This window comes from Saccostrea cucullata, unplaced genomic scaffold (genome assembly GCF_032062105.1).
Source record: "Saccostrea cucullata isolate Sc308-1 unplaced genomic scaffold, CSIRO_AGI_Scuc_v1 ctg5421, whole genome shotgun sequence".
NCBI lineage: Eukaryota > Metazoa > Mollusca > Bivalvia > Ostreida > Ostreidae > Saccostrea > Saccostrea cuccullata.
In genome coordinates, this window is record NW_026923097.1 from 1 (window position 1) to 21,540 (window position 21,540).

Below are 21,540 nucleotides of genomic sequence, written 5' to 3' on the forward strand. Positions count from 1 at the left end.
CCCCTTCTTTATAAATCAAAAGGGCAGGGGAACTCAATGTTTTATGGCCATAATATTTTGAACCCCATGTTCAATATCTTATAGGGGGTTCAATATTTCGCAGAGATATATTATATGACACCGGCATTATAGGTTCCATAAAAAAAACCAGCTAGATTAGACAACATCTGAAACAACTGAAATTACTAAAAGGGACTTCAAGTTAACATGCTTTATAAGACAAGATTTTGGAATACATGACATACAGATTATACAAGTTTCACTGTATAATAAAAAATCGATGAGCACTAAGGTAGAAGATTCTGATTCTTATTACCTGTTCTACTTTCAAAAGAAAAATGAATCAATTATTTCTGACATTTATCTTTTTATTTAAAAAATGAAATGTATGACAGACTCGTCAGACTGGAAAAGTATGTACAAGGCAGTGAGTCGGCTGTATGTTTGACTAATATTTCCTATCCCACAAAATTATTTCCCATCTGATTTATATTTAATTCATAAAACACAACCATGACAGTCAAGCATGACACAAATGCTGTGAGACACTAAATAATAAGCCAGTCACTGTGGCATTTAGCTTACCCCCCATCCTCCTCAGAAAACCATAAATCCAGAACAACTTGTATGTCTGCTTTATCTAGAGTTTCCTCTATCTGAAACAGAACAATCAACAAAATCATGCATAATTCTGGAAGTTGCACATGCTTACAATACAAAAATCATCATTTTTAGGTATGACTGTCACTATTTTCTTTAATTGGTGTTATTTTCTTGCAGCTAATTGAGTATGTTACACAAAATATTTAAATACAATATTTATTACATTAACCTCCCACTAATAAAAATTTGAGATGTATCAAACATCTTCCTGAGTGATTAACCATGAAAACTACATCTATTATTGATTTTCTCCTGTACCCAATAACCTTCTCTTATTGTGTTAATCAGTCACTATGATAAACCTTTACATAACAGATCAACAAATATTCATAAGAGGAAGCACTTCAGATATTTAACTATAATCGCTACCTTGTTGGCATCGACCAATGTGTGAAGCCGGTACAAAATAAGGTCGTTAATTGCCACATCTTCATTTCGATACAGAATCTGGAATGTCTTGGTGATGGCTGTACCATTAACCACACAGGACGGCAATATGTAGCTTTCATCTAAAAAATAATTAAAATAGAAAAAGATAACAGATCAATGCCTATAAAACATGCCAGGTAGTAAAACATTTTTCTTGTGTCTTTAATTAAAACTCAGAGAAGTCTGATTGCTAAAAGTACCCACATGCCAAAATGTACTTTGATGTGCACCAAATCATTTCTTAGCTACATTAAAATTAAATGCATCAAAGTTAGTCATCATCATTACCTGAAGCTTTGGGCAAAGTCACCTCAATTTTAGCTGGTAGTTTAGGTGAAGTCTTCAAAGTGGCTCGTACTTGATAATACCTGATCAAAAGAACACATGCACTGGAATATATTTATTATTAAGCATTTAATACAATTACATAAATTGATCTACATTATTAAAATATAGAAATATAACACAGTATTATACTTACCCACGCTGGAACAAGTCTACATTGAAGAACTTGTTGAATTCTAGGGAGAACTCCAGTGTGGCTTGTAGCTCACACATCATCTATAATAGAAAAAATTAGACATTTTAACTCTCTGGTAATTTAAATTATAAACATTCTGATTATACAGGTTACACTGTCAATCAGTTGCAAGTGAATTGAGTCTAAAATCAGGGACAGTGTAATCCAGTATGGTTATCGACCACTTTAAATGTTTTACACAAAATTATGAAGGGGAGAGTCTCAAAATTCCTCTATATCACAAAGTGACCTTATATGCACACTGCAACATCAGCAACTCTGACAATAAACATTATTAAAAAAAGAAAATAAGGTAAAAAAAAAATATTACCAACAGTCTGTCTCAAATAGCTTTGGTTTCTGTTGGGAGCAAAATTGAGTTCTCTAAGAATTATGACAAGAAAAAAATCAATATGGTTTATATACAGTGGACCTTCAGATATCCGGACGCCAGATATCCGGATGCTTCAGTATCCGGACGATTTTTAATCGGAACGAAATTTTAAAATGTTATTCTGTCTTGTTTAACTGGTGATTCAGATATCCGGATGCTTCACATATCCGGACAAATTGACTGGGAACCAAAGCGTCCGGATAAATGAGGGTCCACTGTATATATCACCATAACAAGCCTATCAATATGTCTCACACCAGGCTAAGTGCTATAGCACTATCAATATCCTTCTGTCTATCTGTTCACACATTTTCAATAGAATATAATCATTACTACTTAAGTAAACAATGTAAGTACTCTATCATGTTTAAAGATAAAAAAAAAAAAATTGGGATGCACTTTTCTCTCAAGACAACTTTGAAGAACCGTGTAGTAAACTGAATGATACATACATAATCTCTCAAGTAACTTGATCTACCTCAGAAATTTTACATATGTCAATCTTGGAAACTTCAATTATCCCTGGATAAAAAGTACTTTCATTTTACACGAGGTATTAAAACGTGACATAGGATAAAAAAAAAAGTTTATCTTCTTTTTTTGATCTGATATGTCAACTTTGTATTTCCTCACATTGAAAAAAGTTTATTTTTAACAACCTTTTGAGCAATAGAGCATTTTGTCAAGACAACAATGGACAACAAGAGAATAGTGTTATTACAAAACTGTAATTTTTCAAAAAGTGAGATGATACAGTTGAAACAAAAGAGGTTTGTAAAACACATATGCACCCCTCCCCATCTGTACATACATGTGAAGAAAATGAAGGAAAACTGCAAATAATTGGGAATTTTTTTAATTCAAGGGGCATAACTCTTTCAAAAATTGCCAGAGGTACCCACACCAAAATTTGACGGATATTCTTATGAAACATCTGTATACCAAATTTCCTTTATGAATCAGTATGTGCAACCTCTGTAAAGAAATTGAACGGAATCTTTTTGTGGACCAACAGACAGACAGACTGACCAACAGAAAGCAGCAATGTAATATGCCCTCCCTTCAAGGGGGGCCTAAAAAGTCATCTGTCCACAATGAATTTGTTCATACACAGTGACAGACAAAGAATTATTAGGTTATGAGGAAAACAACTTGTTTTGTAAGTACTTTTATATCCATTGAATATAAACGAAACTTTCCTCAAATTTATCCCAATTGCTGTAGTATTTAAATATGAAGCAGCTTGCAGGCATCCAATAAATTATAGTGAATTTTATTTGTTAATTAGCACTTCATCATGAAGAAAGTTGCCCTTTCTTACTTTTCCTAAGTGCACTGCCAATTATTTTTGGTTTTGTTTTTTGGCAATAGGTAAATTCTTTATTTTCAATTCCAGTAAACTGGATAAAAAAGTTTTCAGTGCTTTATATCCCTCTACCTGATGCAGTAAAACTCATTTAGTACAAACACAAATATTGTAAATTTACAGATTTAACAAAGTAACCTTGGAGCCCCAGCTATATTAATCTAATGAATTCTTTTTACGGATATAACGAATTATGGATATAGTGAATTAATTTCTTGGGTCCCTGTGACTTCATTATGACCAAGTTCTACTGTAGTGGATCTTGTGTATACAGTGGACCTTCATTTATCCGGACGCTTTGGTTCCCAGTCAATTTGTCCGGATATGTGAAGCATCCGGATATCTGAATCATCAGTTAAACAAGATAGAATAACATTTTAAAATTTTTGTTCCGATGAAAAAGCGTCCGGATACTGAAGCATCCGGATATCTGGCGTCCGGATATCTGAAGGTCCACTGTAATTCTAGTTCATTCAATGTCTTATAAATATATTTTGACATAATTAAACATAGGTAATCAAAGATTACAAAGCTCACCTCAATGAATGTTATCAATTTAAGTAATGCAAATCTCACATCATATTTTCTTAATATTTAGTATTCATCACAACAATATTCTTGCAAGTTGTGTTTAACCCCTTACATGGCATATACACATTTCTACGCGTGTAGCAGGAAAAACATGTATAGTGTAAACAAATATTCATAACTGTTAATACTGCAGATATCAAGGACTTCAAGTTCATTTGGATTGATCTGTTCCCAAAACTTAAACCTGGTCTCTTGTATGGAAAATAAAGGTAAGATCCAGCATCCGAAGCAAGTCTGATAGTGTCCATCCTTAGATGCATCATCCATGCAAGTTTGGTTTATCTAGGGCTTATAGTTACTTGGGAATGAAAATGTAGGTCAGATCCAGCATCCGAAGCAAGTCTGGTAGTGTCCATACCTAGATATACATCATCCATGCAAGTTTGGTTTAGCTAGGGCTTATAGTTACTTGGGAATGAAAATGAAATAGGTCAGATCCAGCACCTGAAGCTAGTCTTGTAGTGAATATCCCTAGATACATCATCCATGCAAGTTTGGTTCAGGTAGGGCTTATAGTTACTTGGGAATGAAAATGAAGGTCAGATTAAGCTTCCGAAGCAAGTCTGGTAATGTCCATCCCTAGATGCATCATCCATGCAAGTTTGGTCCAGGTAGGGCTTATAGTTACTGTGAAATGGACCTGCTCCAAAAATTTTAACCTGGTCACTCATCTGGAAAATGTAGGTCAGATCCAGCAACCGAAGCAAGTTTTGTAGTGTCCTTTCCTAGATGCATCATCCATGCAAGTTTGGTCCAGGTAGGGCTTATAGTTCCTTGGGAATAGACCTGCTCCAAAAACTTTAACCTGGTCACTCATCTGGAAAATGTAGGTCAGATCCAGCATCCGAAGCAAGTCTGGTAGTGTACATCCCTAGATGCATCATCCATGCAAGTTTGGTTCAGGTAGGGCTTATAGTTACTTGGGAATGGACTTGCTCCTAAAACTTTAACCTGGGACGCCGACGCCAACGCCGGGGGTATAGCATAAGCTCATCACGACTTCGTCGAGGTGAGCTTAAAAATGAACTTAAAACCTTGGATTTTTTTAAGATTACATTCATACAAAGTTAGATATGACACGTGACTATTTAGTGAGAATAGATTTAGTAGGATTAAAGTCAAGTATAAATGTTTTAAACAAGCATTTTCAAAGTCATTGTTACTTTTTTTTACACAGTGTAATTTAATCACAAATGTAAATTTAATGTCTGTTGTAAGAATCAACCATTCAAGTCAAAACAAAAAAGTATATTTTGATGCTTAAATCTCTGGATTTACATGCCCTTTGTTTCTTGTGGCTATGCAAGTTTCTCATGCCAACTTTCAACTATACCTCCTTTCACTTTCATAGGAAATGCACTGAAAAAGTTTTTATTACCATTTTCTTCTACGGTAATTTATCTACACAACCATATATGGCATGCATGTCTTTGTTATCTCTGTAAACAGCATCAAAACTCTGCTGGCCAAGGCCAAGTGGAAAGTCTAATACTACCAAGAAACTGTATGTTCTAATCTCGATAAACAATATCATTTACATGTAATCAGGGTTCGACATTAACGTTAGTCCGTTAGTCTCAGACTAACACATTTTCATTCGGACTAATAAAAATTGTAACTAATTAGTCCGAATGGACTAATAAAGTTTTGTGGGGAAAAAAAAGAATTTACCGATGTTCAAATTTTCGACAACTTTCACTGGAAAACCCCGTAATTATTTTTAACTTTGTAGCTTCTTGGCGGGAAGTTTGGTAATTCTGAGTCAATTCAGCGCTTAATTTAAGGACTCCTTGGAATGAAATTAAATATTTTAGCGATCACAAAGAAAGATGTCAGATGTTTAGATGATGTAATCGAATGAGATCCCGAATACGATCGTAGTTCCTGATTGTGTGATTTCAACGAATTCTTGATATATACATTTCATGTAAATGCTTTGTTTATTTCGAAAAATTATAAAAAGTACATTGCAACTTTAATTCTATTAAATTATTTTTATTTTTGACGGACTAATTAAATTGCCCGCGGACTAGTAAAAGTAAAGAAGCACTAGTCCGGCAGGACCAAAGCCTAAAAATGTTAGTGTCGAACCCTGGTAATTATGTAAATTATATTATATTTCTGGTAAATAAACATGGCAATGAAGGAGTTGCCTCTCCCCTTAGTATACAGGTTTCTGTTATTATAGCAAGGATCATGAAGTGACTCTCATCACTGCGAGCTCTAATGACAATGCATGGGTGATGTCGGACGGGAAAATTTGGACTACTGAACATCCATTTGATAGAATTTTTCCCGCATGCAGTAACCTTGGACTCACAATGCATTGCTTCGAACAAAAAAGCTAAAGCAGCATTTTCGCAAGAATAACAGCAAAAAGTTAAACGAATAATAAACTTGCCTTGATTTAATGAATTTATTGCAAAAAATAAAACAGTTTTTTCATTAAAATCAGCCCTGCACAGTCTTGAATTTGGTAAAGCAACATGCATACGTCATGTGACGTCAGAATCTTAGACGCACCGAATGTCATGTGCACTTTGACAAGCCCAATCTAAATGAAATTTAAATCAGTACCTGCGCTCGTCGTTACTGTTGCACCTCGACATTTAAGAAATAAACAACGTTATTCAGTGAACATGGCGTTATGAATAGCAATTGCTCTGCTGGCATATTCCATGATGCGCGCTAGCGCATCATGGAAAATATGCCAGCAGAGCAATTGCTATTCATAACGCCATGTTCACTGAATAATCGTTGTTTATTACTTATATTTGCATTCTTTGAGTTTTTCAAGAATATCAGAGGAAATCCTGACTTACATAAGGACGCAGCTTCTTGTCTTCAGTAATGAAAAACATACGGCTTTAAAATCACTACACCTGATCAATGATCCTTTTCTCTAATAAATCACAAACAATTTATTAAGTATTTCCCTCTCAAACACAGTTATCTGGATACAAGCAGCGCCGTCGTCACATTTTCTTTTTTGTTTTGATGCAGTTGTGACGTCATCGATCAACGTTATTGAAACCCTCCGACAAAAATCAATAATTTAAATCTATGATGAAAAATGAGAATGCTTTTATAATGATTATTACTCCAAAATGCTTTTCTATAATTTTTTTTTAGTTTTTCTATTTATTTTTAATAGCTGAAATCATTCTTGAAGTAGATATACTAGGTCTATTAAATTAAATTTTCTCTTTCTGAATGTTATTACCCAAGTGTGAAGAGTTATCGCTCTTTGTACAAATATGCATGATACGAAAAAATAAAAATATAGCCGTTCTCTAAATTTTTAAAAAGTTTTATTATACAATTAAATACATTGACCAAAATTAAATTTTTTAAAGATATGAATCAGCAATTTTAAATATTCTGATTTTCCTTTTTTTCAAAGAATATTATTAAAAACTTATTTTTATTCCTCTCATGAAACATTTCATATATATACTTCTCAACACACTGTATAAGTGCAGTAGAGATTGTTCTACAGGAGTGTGATAGAGCAATTGCACTCATAGCAGAAGCAGTTGCGTCTATAGTGCTATGAACGCAGTTGAAGCCTGCAGGTTCATAGTGGGAGAGAGCAGTGGATATGCAAATATATTACTATGGTTTAAAATTTACTTCCAAAACAAGTGCTTGTGGCAAGTTGTGGTATAGAATTTTGAGTTCAAACCCCATTCAGGCCATTAAAGTTTAGATTTCGCAAAATAAATAGTTGAGAAAAAAACAATACCTAGTTTAATTTTTTTAAAAGTGATACATAAAAACTTGGGAAATTTGCAAACAAACCACTTACAGTGGCTATAATATCAATTAATTATTTCGTTTTAAAGTGGCAACACTTGCATACACTGAAGTTGTCAGGCCATCCTTAAAAAATTGTTTTTTTGCGGTAACGCGACCGACTCACCAAAATCCACCCTACTGGATTTTTTTTATGGGTTCAAAAATTTTTTTTTTTTTTTTTTTTTTTACATATCCATTTTCTAATTTTATCCTATTGACATTTTTTTACATCCCCATTGCACCTGTAGACGCCGTTTTTAAAAAAGAACTGATGTGTTCTGATATTTGAACAATAAAAGATTGGATTCATTAAGAATGCCTTAATTTTCTTGTTTGATTAGTAACTTAAAGTGAAATCTAAGACATAGTTAAGGTTCATTAATACTCTGCTCAAAAATATGCAACTTTTTTTACACTCTTCTGATATACATTTTCATTAAGCAGAATACTATCCAGTTAACATGGTATACTTTTAGATGCCTCTTGCGATACTACTTTCTTCAAGAATTATTAATCAAGTTAATCATATTATGAAGAAAAATCAAACACTACTTACAAAATATAACAATTTATTGTCAGAGAATCAAATTAAAAATATATAACATATATAACAACAATATATAGTGTCAACTGAATATAAAACAACAAACAAAACATAGGGTAGCGATGCTTTTTTTGTCACAATAAATTTGTCAAAAATTCTACATTGAAAATTTTCGTTTGTTTTTAAGAGTTACCTCCCTTTGAAAAACAAAGACACAGCAGATATAATGTTTTTCCTATTTGTTACACGTGCATGACCATTTTTTTTCTCTGTAAAAAGGTTGTATATACCGTCATGACCACTTCTGTTGAATGCCAATTCTAAATGATGAAAAGACAGGCCTGATGAAGAAATTTTCTTTGCTATGTTTTCTGAAACAACATGGTTTGCAACAAGCATTGACAAAGACTCGAAGTTTAACTTACTGCTACATTGGAGATATAAAATATCAAAACAACTTTCAACAGTAAATGTATATTTCAAAAAATTACTCTGAACTTCATGGACTGGAAGTTCCGTGAGTTGTTGCAACACTTTGCAGTCCTCCAGAGCATCATGAGCATTGTAGGTGATGTTCAAAATGCTCGATACCAGGCTTTCTAAGGAAAACTTTTGTCGCTCTGGGAGTGATTTTCTGAAGAACTCCAAAGTGTCACAAAACCCACAGAAACTTCTCTTTACATCAACTGTGGGCACCTTTTGCATTGCTCTACAAAATACTAAACTGTCAAACTTTCTACAGTTATGAGCAAATAAAATAGGATTTTTCAATGAATGAAGTCAACATTGAAAGTTGCGTAGCGCATGCTCTAAAGAAAGACAGGCGACAGGGCTGCCATACTTGAACATAATTGTGCCGCCAAATGTAAGTCCAGTTACTTTTGATGCTGATGCTGATATAGGAATATCTGGCTTCACATATGTTGAAAACTGCATTTCATTATGGACTGCAGCAATCTGGACTATGTCTGCAACTCCTGTAAAAAATAATACAGTAAAGCATACATGTACTCATGAAATCAGACTAATAAATAGTTCACATCAGATTTCAGATATCACTATATTTTACATGTATTGATCAAGTATACCTAAGCCAGTTGTTTCAAGATCAAAATAAACTCTGGTGTAATCATCAGATGGTAAAGGCATTTGGATTACTGCTGGAGGGGGAGGGGGGATTGTTTCAACTGATGCTGTTGGAAATCCTGCAGGATCGATGCCTGGCTGATATGTCACACCTTCCCTCATTTCCATTATGTCTGCTTTTGAGTGCTTTGTCCCTTTCCTCTCAGCGCATTTCCTTTTAAATGCACGTGATTGCATTTCACTTTCTTCCCTTTGTCTTTTCTTTTGTCTTCGTTCAACATAGACTTGGGTTTCTCTACCAGGGGAAAGTCCCAATTCTTCATTAGCCTACAATGATGAATAAATATATAAATATTGTAAAATACAAAAATTATGTTTATTTCACATTTTTCCTTTCTGCATGCACATTATGCAATTATAGGTATACTTTCTTACCTGAAGTACATACTGCTCCCCCATGTTCTGTTGACACACAGCTGCTGCTACTCTAACAGATGTACTCTCTGATGTTGAATAGCATCTGTTTTTTGGATTTTTGTGTGCAACCATTTGGTTGAAGTTCTCGTTACGTTGAGTACTTTCCAGGGTTGAGAGCTTATCAGCAATTTCTGAATACTGTGTGAAGATCTGATTCAGTTCAGTGAACAATTCCTTATCTGATAAGTACTTTCCGTATGGGAGGTTCTTTGGAATGTATTTATCTGGCCTTTGAAGATATCTGCACCATGTCTCACTGCACTTTTGATGGTCACCATACAAATGATGTGGTATGGCCAGCAGGTTATCTCTCAAAGTTGATGGGCTATCTTTGTTAGAAGCTAAGGCATAACAGAAACATTTCTTGATGTGATTAATTGTCTTTGAACTGAGCACCTTGTGTAGTTTTTTATCTTTCTGTACTGTGTATAGAGTATTTGTAAAGTTCTTCACAGTGTGGTTCCTGTCACTAGATTTGTGAATGGATTCATCTACTTCTCTCCTTATTTTTGCTATTGTTGTTGCATCATCATCCATTACTATAGTTCTCACCTGATGTCCTTTCTCTTTGATGTTATTTAGAATGTCCACGGCCATTGCTGGTTCCATGGCTTTAGAGCTGCCATCCCAGTTTTTTCTGCAATCATGGGGGGAGGCAATTTCTCCTTTCCTGAATGCTATATCACACTTTCTACAAGTCTTGTTCTTTACACTAAATCCCACCAATTTCTTTGTTTCCAAACCAAACATTGATCCATGACCTGAAATTTTATAAGAGTGAATTAGTTCTTACAATATTGTTAATTTTTATTTTCATTGTAGTGGAGACACCTAGGGTTTATAAGAGTTATCGTTCTTGGCGTTACCGACGCTGCCCGTGTACAGTCTGATTTTCCATAGTTTTATATAGAGTCGTAATTATTTTTACAGGAGCTTGACTCCATTCAATTTCTTTGTTATCTTCTTTATATAGTGTCTATTTTTGAACAACTTGATTCCTGAAAGTATTTTCCATTATCCATAATGTCTACAGGCAATTTCTACTGCACGCCCTTTTCTATTTCAAAATTTACGTCAGATTTACATACCAGAAAGACTACTATAATTTCTTCCACTGCCGCGTTTCTGCCAACCTGCATCATATGACAGGACAAGACCATTGCTACAATATAAAAGTATAATTTTATTTACATTTTATACAGGTAGATTGTCAATCATTATATAAAAGACATTAATCATAAGTCTGTATGCACAATAAGACACGCATGCATGATTAGTATTTTAAAAAAAACCATATATATGATCTACAAAACAGTGAATATACATCTACAATTTATAATTGAGAAAAGAAATGTTTGCAAACCTTGACTGTTCTGCTTCTTGTGCTAGGGCATTATCACATGATTCATTGGCTATTTTTTCAATTGCAGATCCTGCTTTTCTCTCTTGCTTTTTTAAACTTTTTGGGCTGATACATGGAATATTGAGGGTGGCAAAAATTCTTGAAATGGCTGCCTCACCAATTCCAGCATGAACAAGAGCTGAAAATAATATAAAATAGAATTGTACCTGCACTAATTAAAAAATAAGGAAAAGTGCACTTGCATAGAATATATATGCATAAAATGTTTTACATATAAAAACTTATGATAACAACAATACATTTAAGTATTACCTACCAACTCCAAGTTTAGTATTAATATGAAAAGATCCTTGGCCATTTTTCTCATCATTCTGTCTACGGCCAGTCGCCACTGATGTAACTTCACCACATTCACATTTGATGTAAAAAATACTCGCTAAGCCATATTTTCTCTCCTTTACAACATTTACAAGATGTAATGGCTTTTTACATGAGGGGCAGCCCGTAAACAACATTTCTGCGAAGTATTTGAAGTCAATAATACGTCTGCCATGCAGAACATATTCACTATCAACTTCTTTGGCGTCCGTGGAAGATTCAGCGCAAGATTTACTCTGGCAAGCTGGTTCTGACTCACACAATGTTACATGTGCATTATCTGACCCACAATCAACATTATTATTGTTTATATCAGTCTCCACATTGTTCTTTTTCATTACTTTGAACCTGCCATTCTTGAATCTTTTCCTACCTTCCATCACTAACAACGCGCGTTATTTTTTCATCTCTAAATACAAAAGAGTTCCACATAGACTACAAAAATTTCGGTCGGTAAAAACGGAATTCTGATAAAAACGGAGAAGAATTTTGTGCGAGTTATCTCGCTTATCAGAGTATTTATGACCCTTAATACATGTACCTCTATCTAATCGAAATTTAATTCTGACTTTTTGTCTCAAAAAAAAAAAATAAGCCTACCTACCTACCCACACCTAAAATGATGAGGCGCGTTACCGCAAAAAAAAAATTTTTTAAGGATGTAGGCACGGTAAAGCAAAGGGCGCGTAACTCTGTTTTGTTGTGACAAAAACGTCCTCGCGTTTTCGTATATTTTTTAATGGCGGGCAATGTAAAAGTGGTATAAATGTTACGGCAGTTTTCTGAGCCTGAACGTAACAGAATGCGTCTTTATAAAGATATAAACTTAGAAGAGGTATTATAGCTTGCGTATTTTTATTTTTTATGTTTTTAAGCGTGAAAATTAAATAAATGACACCCAACCAAAAAGTAAAATATGCGGTAGAAATTTTGTCAGTTTTAATACGCCATTCAATCTGACACTATTTTTAAAAATATTATTTTCTAGTTCTTTTTCATGAAAAGATATAGCGATCTGTACCCGTATTCACAAGAAAGAAACGTTTTTTTTAACATATCTACATCGCAACTTGTCCAAGCCTCGTTTTCGATTCACGCCTCAGTACATTCATAGTACGTACGGTACATGTAAAAATCGCTGAATTATTTAAAAAGAACTAATATTATATTGGTTTAACAAGATTAAAATTTATTATTTGATATAAATTACTTGCTTTTAATGTTCTGGTAGATTACAAAACGTTACAATGAAATTTAGTTTATTGTCCTTTACCACAAGGCACGGATCCAAGTTGAGATTATCATCTTTAATCATGGATACAGATAAATAAATAAATTATCATAATATGGAGAAAAAATCAGCTAGCTGATTCTCCTTTACTTTCAATTTATAGATTTCTAGAGATCCACAGCTGGAAGCTAAAGAATTAAAGTGGTCAACTATATAAATTTATAAAATAAATGGATTAAAATGTTTTAGTTATTTATTACATATCTGGTTCAGTAAAAATAATGTGAAGGATTTTTAAAAATATTTTGGGGTTCCATTCTCTTTTAGATTCATTATATTCAGCAAAATTTTAAGTCTTTCAATTGACAGATTTTGGAAAGTATTTTGGGGAAATAACAATGCATATAAAGCACCAAAAGCATAAGCAAATCAAATTTGAGTACACATGCATGCTTATGATTTTGAGAATTATCAGGAATGTTGTCTCATAAATTGTGTCATAAATACGATAAAATGTCATATTATAACTTTTTGAAAATTTCTTTTTAATTTTAATTTAAATTTCAAAGAATTTTCCTGAAAGCATACGTGAAAGTTAAATCATTCAACAACATAAATATTAACAATCAGAAACTAATTAGGCACTCATGCAGGCATGTCAGGTGCACTCAACTTTTTGTAGCATAATTTAGGAGCTTATTATACCTTTCTATATATGCTATACATGTTATAAATTTCTTTATGTTTTGTTGAAAAACTCTAGAAGTTACATTTATATGCCATATAATAGAATAGCTGCAGCACATTTTTTTCTAGAATTTCCACATAAAACATCTTGTAAAACTTTTTAATATATATATATATATGATTATACGGTATACCTATATCATAATTTTCAAAGTACCAGGTATTTTGTCAAAAAAAAATCACACACAGAAGATATTGAGATATTTGTTTTAGCCATTCAAAGGGACGTGCACAAGCATGCAATGATGCACACAAGTGCATGCTAATTTTACTGTGTCACCTTGACTACACAAGTAATCTATATCTTTATGTCATGAGATTCAGAGCATTTCATAGAAAAATATGAAAGTTATATGGCTATATAGGTATGTCAGTCATATCACTCATTGCACGCGCCTTCAAATACATTGTACATGCATGCACATGTGGGTCAAATGACCTTCCATGAGGATATCTACATAACATGCCTTAAAAGATTTAAATTCACTTGGATAAGCATTTTCAGAAAACACTTACACACTACAAAAGGCAAAGAATAAGATAAAAAAAAAAGTAAAGGTTAACCGAGAGAATGCAATTTAATCACAACTGTTGTTTTGGGAACATAATATGGACTTATAAAGTGAGTACTGTGGAAATCATGAAAGTGCATCAGTCCCCGACGCCTATCCTAACACTTCCAATGGCGCTTGACAAATAATGTCAATTTCTAATTTTTTTCTTGAGGTATAAAGAGTGCCATACTCCATGGACATTTTTCTAAAATATAAACATGACATCTGACAGGGGGTTAGTCACATTCCAATGCTGTAACTTTTTTATTTGAAGAGATATGAAGTTCAAATAAGCTGTACCTGATTTGTAAAAGGTAAAGTAATCAAACTATGTAAATATAATTGTGGTTTTTGTTTTATGAAAAAATCCTTTGCCATGCCTAAAGGATGGCCTCAACACCTTCACCTTCATTAACTACACCTAAATGAAAGGGTTACACTTGCTTTAAAACATTTCATTAACTTAAACACCACTTACAAATGATTTCGAAAATTCTTCTGATGTACAATCCCAGATATTTACATTTAAGTATTCTTGTTTTTTAATCACTTGAAAACATTAACAACAATCTCTACGACATTTTTGTACTTCCGTCAACTGAACGCATGCGCCTTGGAAAAAGACATTCTGTATGTCGATCCCAACCCTAAAATACGTCCCTGGAAATAAAAAAATTCAGTAAAATTAATAAACAAATGAATAAATAACTAGACATATAAATTATTAACAAGAACATTTCATATCTTTTATTTACAAGAACAAAGTAATAAACAGAGCCTTAATAAATAAATGTTTTTTTGTAAAGTACTTTTATATGCTGATGATACCGCTATACCTTTTTCCCATAAAGATCCAGATGTTATTTCTAAAAATCTCTCTTGTTTGTTAGAACACTGTCAAGATTGATTAGTTGATAAAAAATTGTCTCTCCATCTGGGTTAAACCAGGGACCTATATACTATACTTAGTATATAGGTCCCTGGTAAAACCGAGAGCATATTATTTGGTCCTCGACGGAAACATCGTCCGAATCTAGAATCTTTTTCGCTATTCTGCAATGGAGTCAAAATTGAGACAAAAACATGTGTGAAGTAATATTAGTATTTAGGTGTATTTTTAGATAACGTACTCTCTGGCGAACAAATTGTTGAAAATATTATCAGCAAGACAAATCGGCGACTGAAATTTCTTTTTAGATATAAAGACTGTTTATCTTTTTTGTCAAGAAAATATTTATGTACAGCTTAATCCAGTGTCATTTTGACTATGCTTGTTCTTGTTGGTATGAAGATTTGTCAAAAAAAAAGAAAAAGAAAAATAGACTACAGGTTGCTAAAAACAAAGTAATCAGGTTTATACTCAATATACATCAAAGGAAGAGAATTACTTTTTGCGAATTTGAAAACGTAGGTTTCTTGAATGTCTGTAATAGAATTTCTCAACTTCGACTTAATCATGTTTTATTTTTCATGAGAAATGTCAAAATTATTTATCTGAACATTTTATTCAAAACTCTACAAGAACAACTAGGTCTAACAAATTGAACTTTTTTATCCCCAGAATTGTTAAATCAGAGTCTGAAACTTTCTGCTATAATGATATTAAGGAGTGGAATTCACTTCCAGATGAGATTAAATCCATCAACAACAAAGCCTCTTTCAAAAAAGAATAAAAAAAAAAAACACCTCTTATTCAACATGAGATCAATATCTGAAAATGAGTTTTTATACTATTAGCTTCTTATAATACATATGTTGTCTTATTTATTTTTGTTTTATTTAATCTTATTTATATCAAAGCATTAGCATTAGTGCTAAATAGTTTACTGTTACAATCTATGAGAACCCCATTGGAAATAAGCATATTATGGCTTTCATGGGTCATCCTCGGGTAAATGGCTGTACACAGTACACCAAATATATAGTGCTTTTCTTAGTTTCATTTAGATACACTGATTTAATTGTTTTTCTTAAGTACATGACTTTTATAAACATAATGTCAGTGTTTTAAGAACAATGTTTTTTTATTTAATAAATTTTTACGAGTTCTTTGATTTCATGTGCCAACTTGTCTTTTATGTGCCAATCTTATGTTTCATGTGCCATTTCCTGAATAAACAAACAAACAAACAAGTTATAAATTTATAAAATTTGCATGTTTTCTTTGAATTTCTTCTTGTATGTTTTTCTCTTTACTTGTATGCCCTGATGGTCCCTAAATTGGTATTAATAAATCTTATCTTATCTGTTTTCCTAAATATTAGGAGTCGTTTCAATTTTTGATCTCAGGTTTCGGTTTATTCTTTGATCCCGATCTAATCTTTAACTAGAACATGTTGAAATGTTTCATTGTTAAAGTGAAAAATATTTACAAAATGCAATTAATTAAATTTTTGATAAAATTTAGTTGAAATTATAGTAACTAAAATCTGAAACAGAACAGTAATGGAGATCGGAGTGTTAATAAATATTTAATGCATTGAATTATGAATGTTATTTTCTTGTAATTTATCGCTAAAAACAAATATTTGAAACAAATATTACAATATAAGTTTAAAATAATGTTTATATAGTCAAGTTTCATATATATATATATATATATATATATATATATATATATATAAAACAATCTAATTGCGTTAAATTACACAATTCTTATAGCGCACTGTAAAGTATATACTCGGTCGTACTCGAGCGCACTCTGTTTAGTAGTACCCCTTCAAAGAACACTCAGAAATGACGACAAAAGAAAGCGAAGATGTAATCAGTCCATAAAGACCTAGTGGTAGGTCGTGCTTGACCCAAAGGTAGGTTATATTGGATAATAAGGCCATTAAACCAACATGGAAGTTAAAAAAAAGCTGATTTAAAGGAGACTGTTGAAATCCCTGTAATATCAACTTATTGTGGTTTTCAGTGGTGTTTACTACTTTAAAAATAAACAAGCAAATTCAAAGAATTGTGGTCCCCCGCTTTCGGTATCTTTGTGGGCAAGATATCATTTTTAGGGTCAAGGTCAGTAGCTCAAAGTTTTTGGTATCCCATGAAAGGTCTTGCCATAAAGAATACATATATTTAAAATATGAAAGTCCTAGTTTCTACCGTTCAAAAGTTGTGACCAAGGTTAACGTTTTTAAAAAGTAGTTAAAACTCCAAGGTCAAGGTCAAAGGGTCAGAGTTCTTGGCATGCAATGAAAGGTCTTCTCACAAGGATTACATACGTGAAGTTCGAAAGCCCTAGCCCTTACCGTTTAAAAGTTATGGTCAAGGTTAAAGTTTTTTCAGAAGTACGTAAATCTCCAAGGTCAAGGTCCTTAGGTCAAAGTTGTTGGTATCCAATGAAAGGTGTTGCCTCAAAGAATACATGTGTGTAATATAAAAGTCCTTGTATCTACCGTTCAAAAGTTGTGGCCAAGGTTATAATTTTTAAAAAAGTAGTTAAAACTCCAAGGTCAAGGTCAAACGGTCAAAGTTCTTGGTATCCAATGAAAGGTCTTCTTACAAGAATAAAATATGTGAAGTATAAAAGCCGTAGCCCTTACCGTTCAAAAATTATGGTCAAGGATATAGTTTTTTCATAAGTACGTAAATTTCCAAGGTCAAGGTCAAAAGGTCAAAGTTGTTGGTATTCATTGAAAGGTCTTGTCACAAAGAATAAATATGTGAAATATGAAAGTCCTAGTACCTACCATTCAAAAGTTATGGCCAAAGTAAAAGTTTGGAATTTTTTAGTAAAAGTAGTTGAAACTCCAAGGTCAAGGTCAAAAGGTCAAATTTGGTGGTACCCAAAGAAAGGTCTTATCACAAGGAATACACATATGAAATATGAAAATTATAGCTCCACTAAATCAAAAGTTATGGGCAAGGTTAAAGTTTTTGTGACGGACGGACAGACTGACGGACCGACGGACAGACAGACGGACCGACGGACAGACGAATGAGATTTAATGTCCCCTCGCTTTCGCGAAAGCGGGGGACAAAAAAATTCTAGGGTTAACTAATTTAACATGATGACTTTAAGGTACGCCGATCCTCAGCCAGGAAGGATAACTCTTTAATTCATAATTTAATTCAAAAAGTCTCACAATAAAAATTGAAAATTGAAACTTTTCGTACAACAATTTTCATTTTATTCCTTTCAATATACTCCGAGGTTCTTTGAATCTCACAGAAAGGTCTTAGGAAAAGTCGAAATTTTTACCCCATAAAGTATTTTAAGATTACATATTTAAAGAAAGGTTTTTTTTTATCCAACCATACATACCAATGTTTATTAATATGGTATGAAATAATAAGTGATTTATAGTGTTTTGCAGTGATAAGAAAATCTTAATTAATACACTTTGCATTGCAAAATGATCGAAATACAAGTAGAAAAAACTAAAGTGCCTTTTATGTTTAAAATCGTGCAATTTCTTCAGAAGCCTGGATACCTGATTAAAATACAGATCTCTACATAGGACAGAGCGCAGATATATGAGGGATCCGTATTTTGATCAGATTGCTTTAGAGATAAAGTTGAAGAATTATTATGGGTAAAAGCGCATTGAACTTTGAGAATTCAGAGACATTTTTGTGAGCATTAACAATCAGTCAATGCCTGATTTTCAGAACCTGAGGATCAAAATACCTTAACATTTCACTCGTCAATTTTCCTTACTTATGCCGCAATATACCTTTATCTCCTGCATACGGAGTTTATAACTCTGAGATGATTCGATACGCTAGAGCATGGTCTACCTATGAACAGTTTCTAAAACGAATTAAGTTATTGACAAACAAGTTGGTGAAACAAGATTAGCAATTTCGTTTAAAACTAGTGCTAATTGTAACGGGAACCGTTACAGATGTTCCCCAAACGCTCCCCAACTCCCTTTTGGTGCCATATTCCCTGTAAGCTTAATTAAATAAGAAAAACTCTGTGCATTTTTGACTTTAACATCGTTTTCCCAAAAGGATACCAATTATATTCATATTTTAGCATTGCACCCAAGCGCATGTACGTGAATGCATGTGCGTTATGACCATATCATCTTGTCTACACTATCTATATATTTTAATATACTATATATTAAAGCATTCAGTCCAAAAGAAATGAAAATCACTCATTCAAGTGTATTTTTAATTATACTCGTTCTAAATGCACGCACGTGCGTGCACGTGCATGATGACCATACCTTCTTGTAGGAGTCCTTTACATCTATCTCTGTTCTAAATCCCATCCGGTTTGGTTGAAAAACAAGAGAGTTATAGCCATTTCAAGTTTCAGCCAATCAGATTGCAGCACACGTGCATGCGTGTGATTTCATGATTTTTTTTCTATACCATATTGTAGGTTATCCTAATGCATGACTATATTTTAAATTTCAAAGAATTTCGTCAAAAAACAAAGGATATATAGCCATTTCAAGTTTCAGCCAATCAGATTGCAGCACACGTGCATGCGTGTGATTTCATGATTTTTTTTCTATACCATATTGTAGGTTATCCTAATGCATGACTATATTTTAAATTTCAAAGAATTTCGTCAAAAAACAAAGGATATATAGCCATTTAAAGTTTCAGCCAATCAGATTACAGCACGCGCACATGCGCATGCTTTCATGAAAATTCTTTTATATCATGCTGTAGATATTCATAATGTAGGACTATGTTCAAAATTTCAAAGGATTACGACAAGAAACAAGAAAGATATTGAGACTTTTGTTTCAGCCAATCAGAGCGAAGCGCACGTGCATGCGCGTGAGATCTTGCTATTTTGACCATGCTATCTTTCTATACTTCTAATGTATCCTTACATTATGAGTTTCAAAAAAATTCATCAAAAAAATAGAAAAGTTACTACAATATCCAACATAACATGTCTACTGACCCTAAAAAGGTTTTACCTACATCGGACGAACAGTTTTCAAGATCACTCACGGACAAAAAAGTACCCAGGAAGAAGAAGAAGAAGAAGAAGAAAAATAATAATAACTAGTGCTAATTGTAACGGGGACCGTTACAGATTACCCAAACGCTCCCCAACTCCCTTTTGGTGCCATATTCCCTGTAAGCTTCATTAAATAAGACAAACTCGATGCATTTAAGACTTGAATAACGTTTACCCAAAAGTGTACCAAGTTCATTCAAATTTTGCGTGCGCATGTGAATGCATGTGCGTAATGACCATATCATCTTGTCTACACAATCTATATATTTTAATATACTTAATATTAAAGTATTTAATCCAAAAGTATTAAAAAGATACGCTCATTCAAGTGTTTTTTTGATTTTGCTCATTTTACGTGCACGCACGTGCATACATGAGCATGGTGACCATACCTTCTTGTAGATGTCCATTACATCTATCTATGTTCTAAATCCCACCCCGTTTGGTTGAAAACCAAGGGAGTTATAGCTGTTTAAAGTTTTAGCCAATCAGATTGCAGCGCACATACATGCACGTGTATGCATGGCATGGTGACCATATTTTTTGGTGTCCAGTTTTCTATCTTTTTCCAAATCCCATCCTGTTTGGTTGAAAATCAAGGGAGTTATAGCTATTTAAAGTTTAAGCCAATCAGATTGCAGCGCACGTGCATGCACGTGTTTTCATGATAATTGCTATATATATGTTGTAGGATATCCTAATGCATGGCTATTTTCAAAATTTCAAAGGATTTCGTCAAAAAACAAGAAAGATATTGAGACTTTAGTTTCAGCCAATCAGAGCAAAGCGCACGTGCATGCGCGTGAGATATTGCTATTTTGACCATGTCATAATGTCTATGCTACTAATATACCCTTATATTATAAGTTTCAAAGCATTTCATCAAAAATTTAAAAAGTTACGCCTATATCAATTAAATCGGTCATTACACATGTTGCACGTGCACGCTCTTGCAAGCACGTGCGCGCAAAATGACCTTCGTTCCCAAATTACATAACATGTCTACTGCCCTAAAAACATTTCACCTTAGTCGGATGTATAGTTTACGAGATCATTCCCGGACAAAAAAGTACCCCGGAAGAAGAAGAAAAATAATAATAACTAGTCTTTGTAACAAAATTTAAAAGGGCCCCCGTCCCCCTCCCTTTTTTTGCCATTTTTTTAATTTTTAAAAAGGCAAACATTTAAAGCGTAAACAATTTTCCCAAAATATCCAAAATTTAGAAATTTAACAATGGGCTGGAGTGAGCAGACTAATACGAATCTCTTTCTCACTATTTTACTCATTGATTACCACGTGCATGATGACCATACCTTTTTGTAGGAGCGTTACGTCGTCTATGTTTTCTTAATATTGTTTGGTTAAAAAAAGGGAGTTATAAATTTAAATTTAAGAATCAGATCGCGCACGGAGCGGTGCTTTTGAAATTATTTATATCATATTGATATACTTGTACCTTTTTTTTA

The 21,540-nt window shown here is 33.2% G+C and overlaps 2 protein-coding genes across 2 annotated transcripts; both read right to left on the reverse strand.

The window, feature by feature from the left end:
• Nucleotides 1-585: 585 nt before the first annotated feature.
• Nucleotides 586-14,817, reverse strand: LOC134263156 (protein FAM135A-like; the record flags this gene model as incomplete). The annotated part of the gene is made up of 5 exons (XM_062745466.1): nt 14,620-14,817; nt 1,574-1,653; nt 1,381-1,460; nt 1,033-1,172; nt 586-656 (listed from the first exon to the last, which is right to left on the reverse strand). Coding segments are annotated over exons 2-5 (371 nt in total), but the record flags the coding sequence as incomplete, so codon positions are not given.
• LOC134263157 (uncharacterized) lies at nt 9,559-11,989 on the reverse strand. Its single transcript, XM_062745468.1, has 5 exons — nt 11,548-11,989; nt 11,232-11,409; nt 10,957-11,030; nt 9,840-10,629; nt 9,559-9,718 (listed from the first exon to the last, which is right to left on the reverse strand). The coding sequence occupies exons 1-5, from the start codon at nt 11,987-11,989 to the stop codon at nt 9,559-9,561; spliced, it is 1,644 nt and encodes a 547-aa protein (XP_062601452.1).
• Nucleotides 14,818-21,540: the final 6,723 nt, after the last annotated feature.

Coding starts and splice junctions, on each gene's coding strand:
- LOC134263157 (XM_062745468.1), bottom strand. CDS start 11,989: ATGGAAGGTAGGAAAAGATTCAAGAATGGCAGGTTCAAAGTAATGAAA. Junction 11,031..11,231: donor CAAGAAGCAGAACAGTCAAG/GTTTGCAAACAT, acceptor TTTATATTGTAG/CAATGGTCTTGTCCTGTCAT. Junction 10,630..10,956: donor AAATTATAGTAGTCTTTCTG/GTATGTAAATCT, acceptor ATAAAATTTCAG/GTCATGGATCAATGTTTGGT.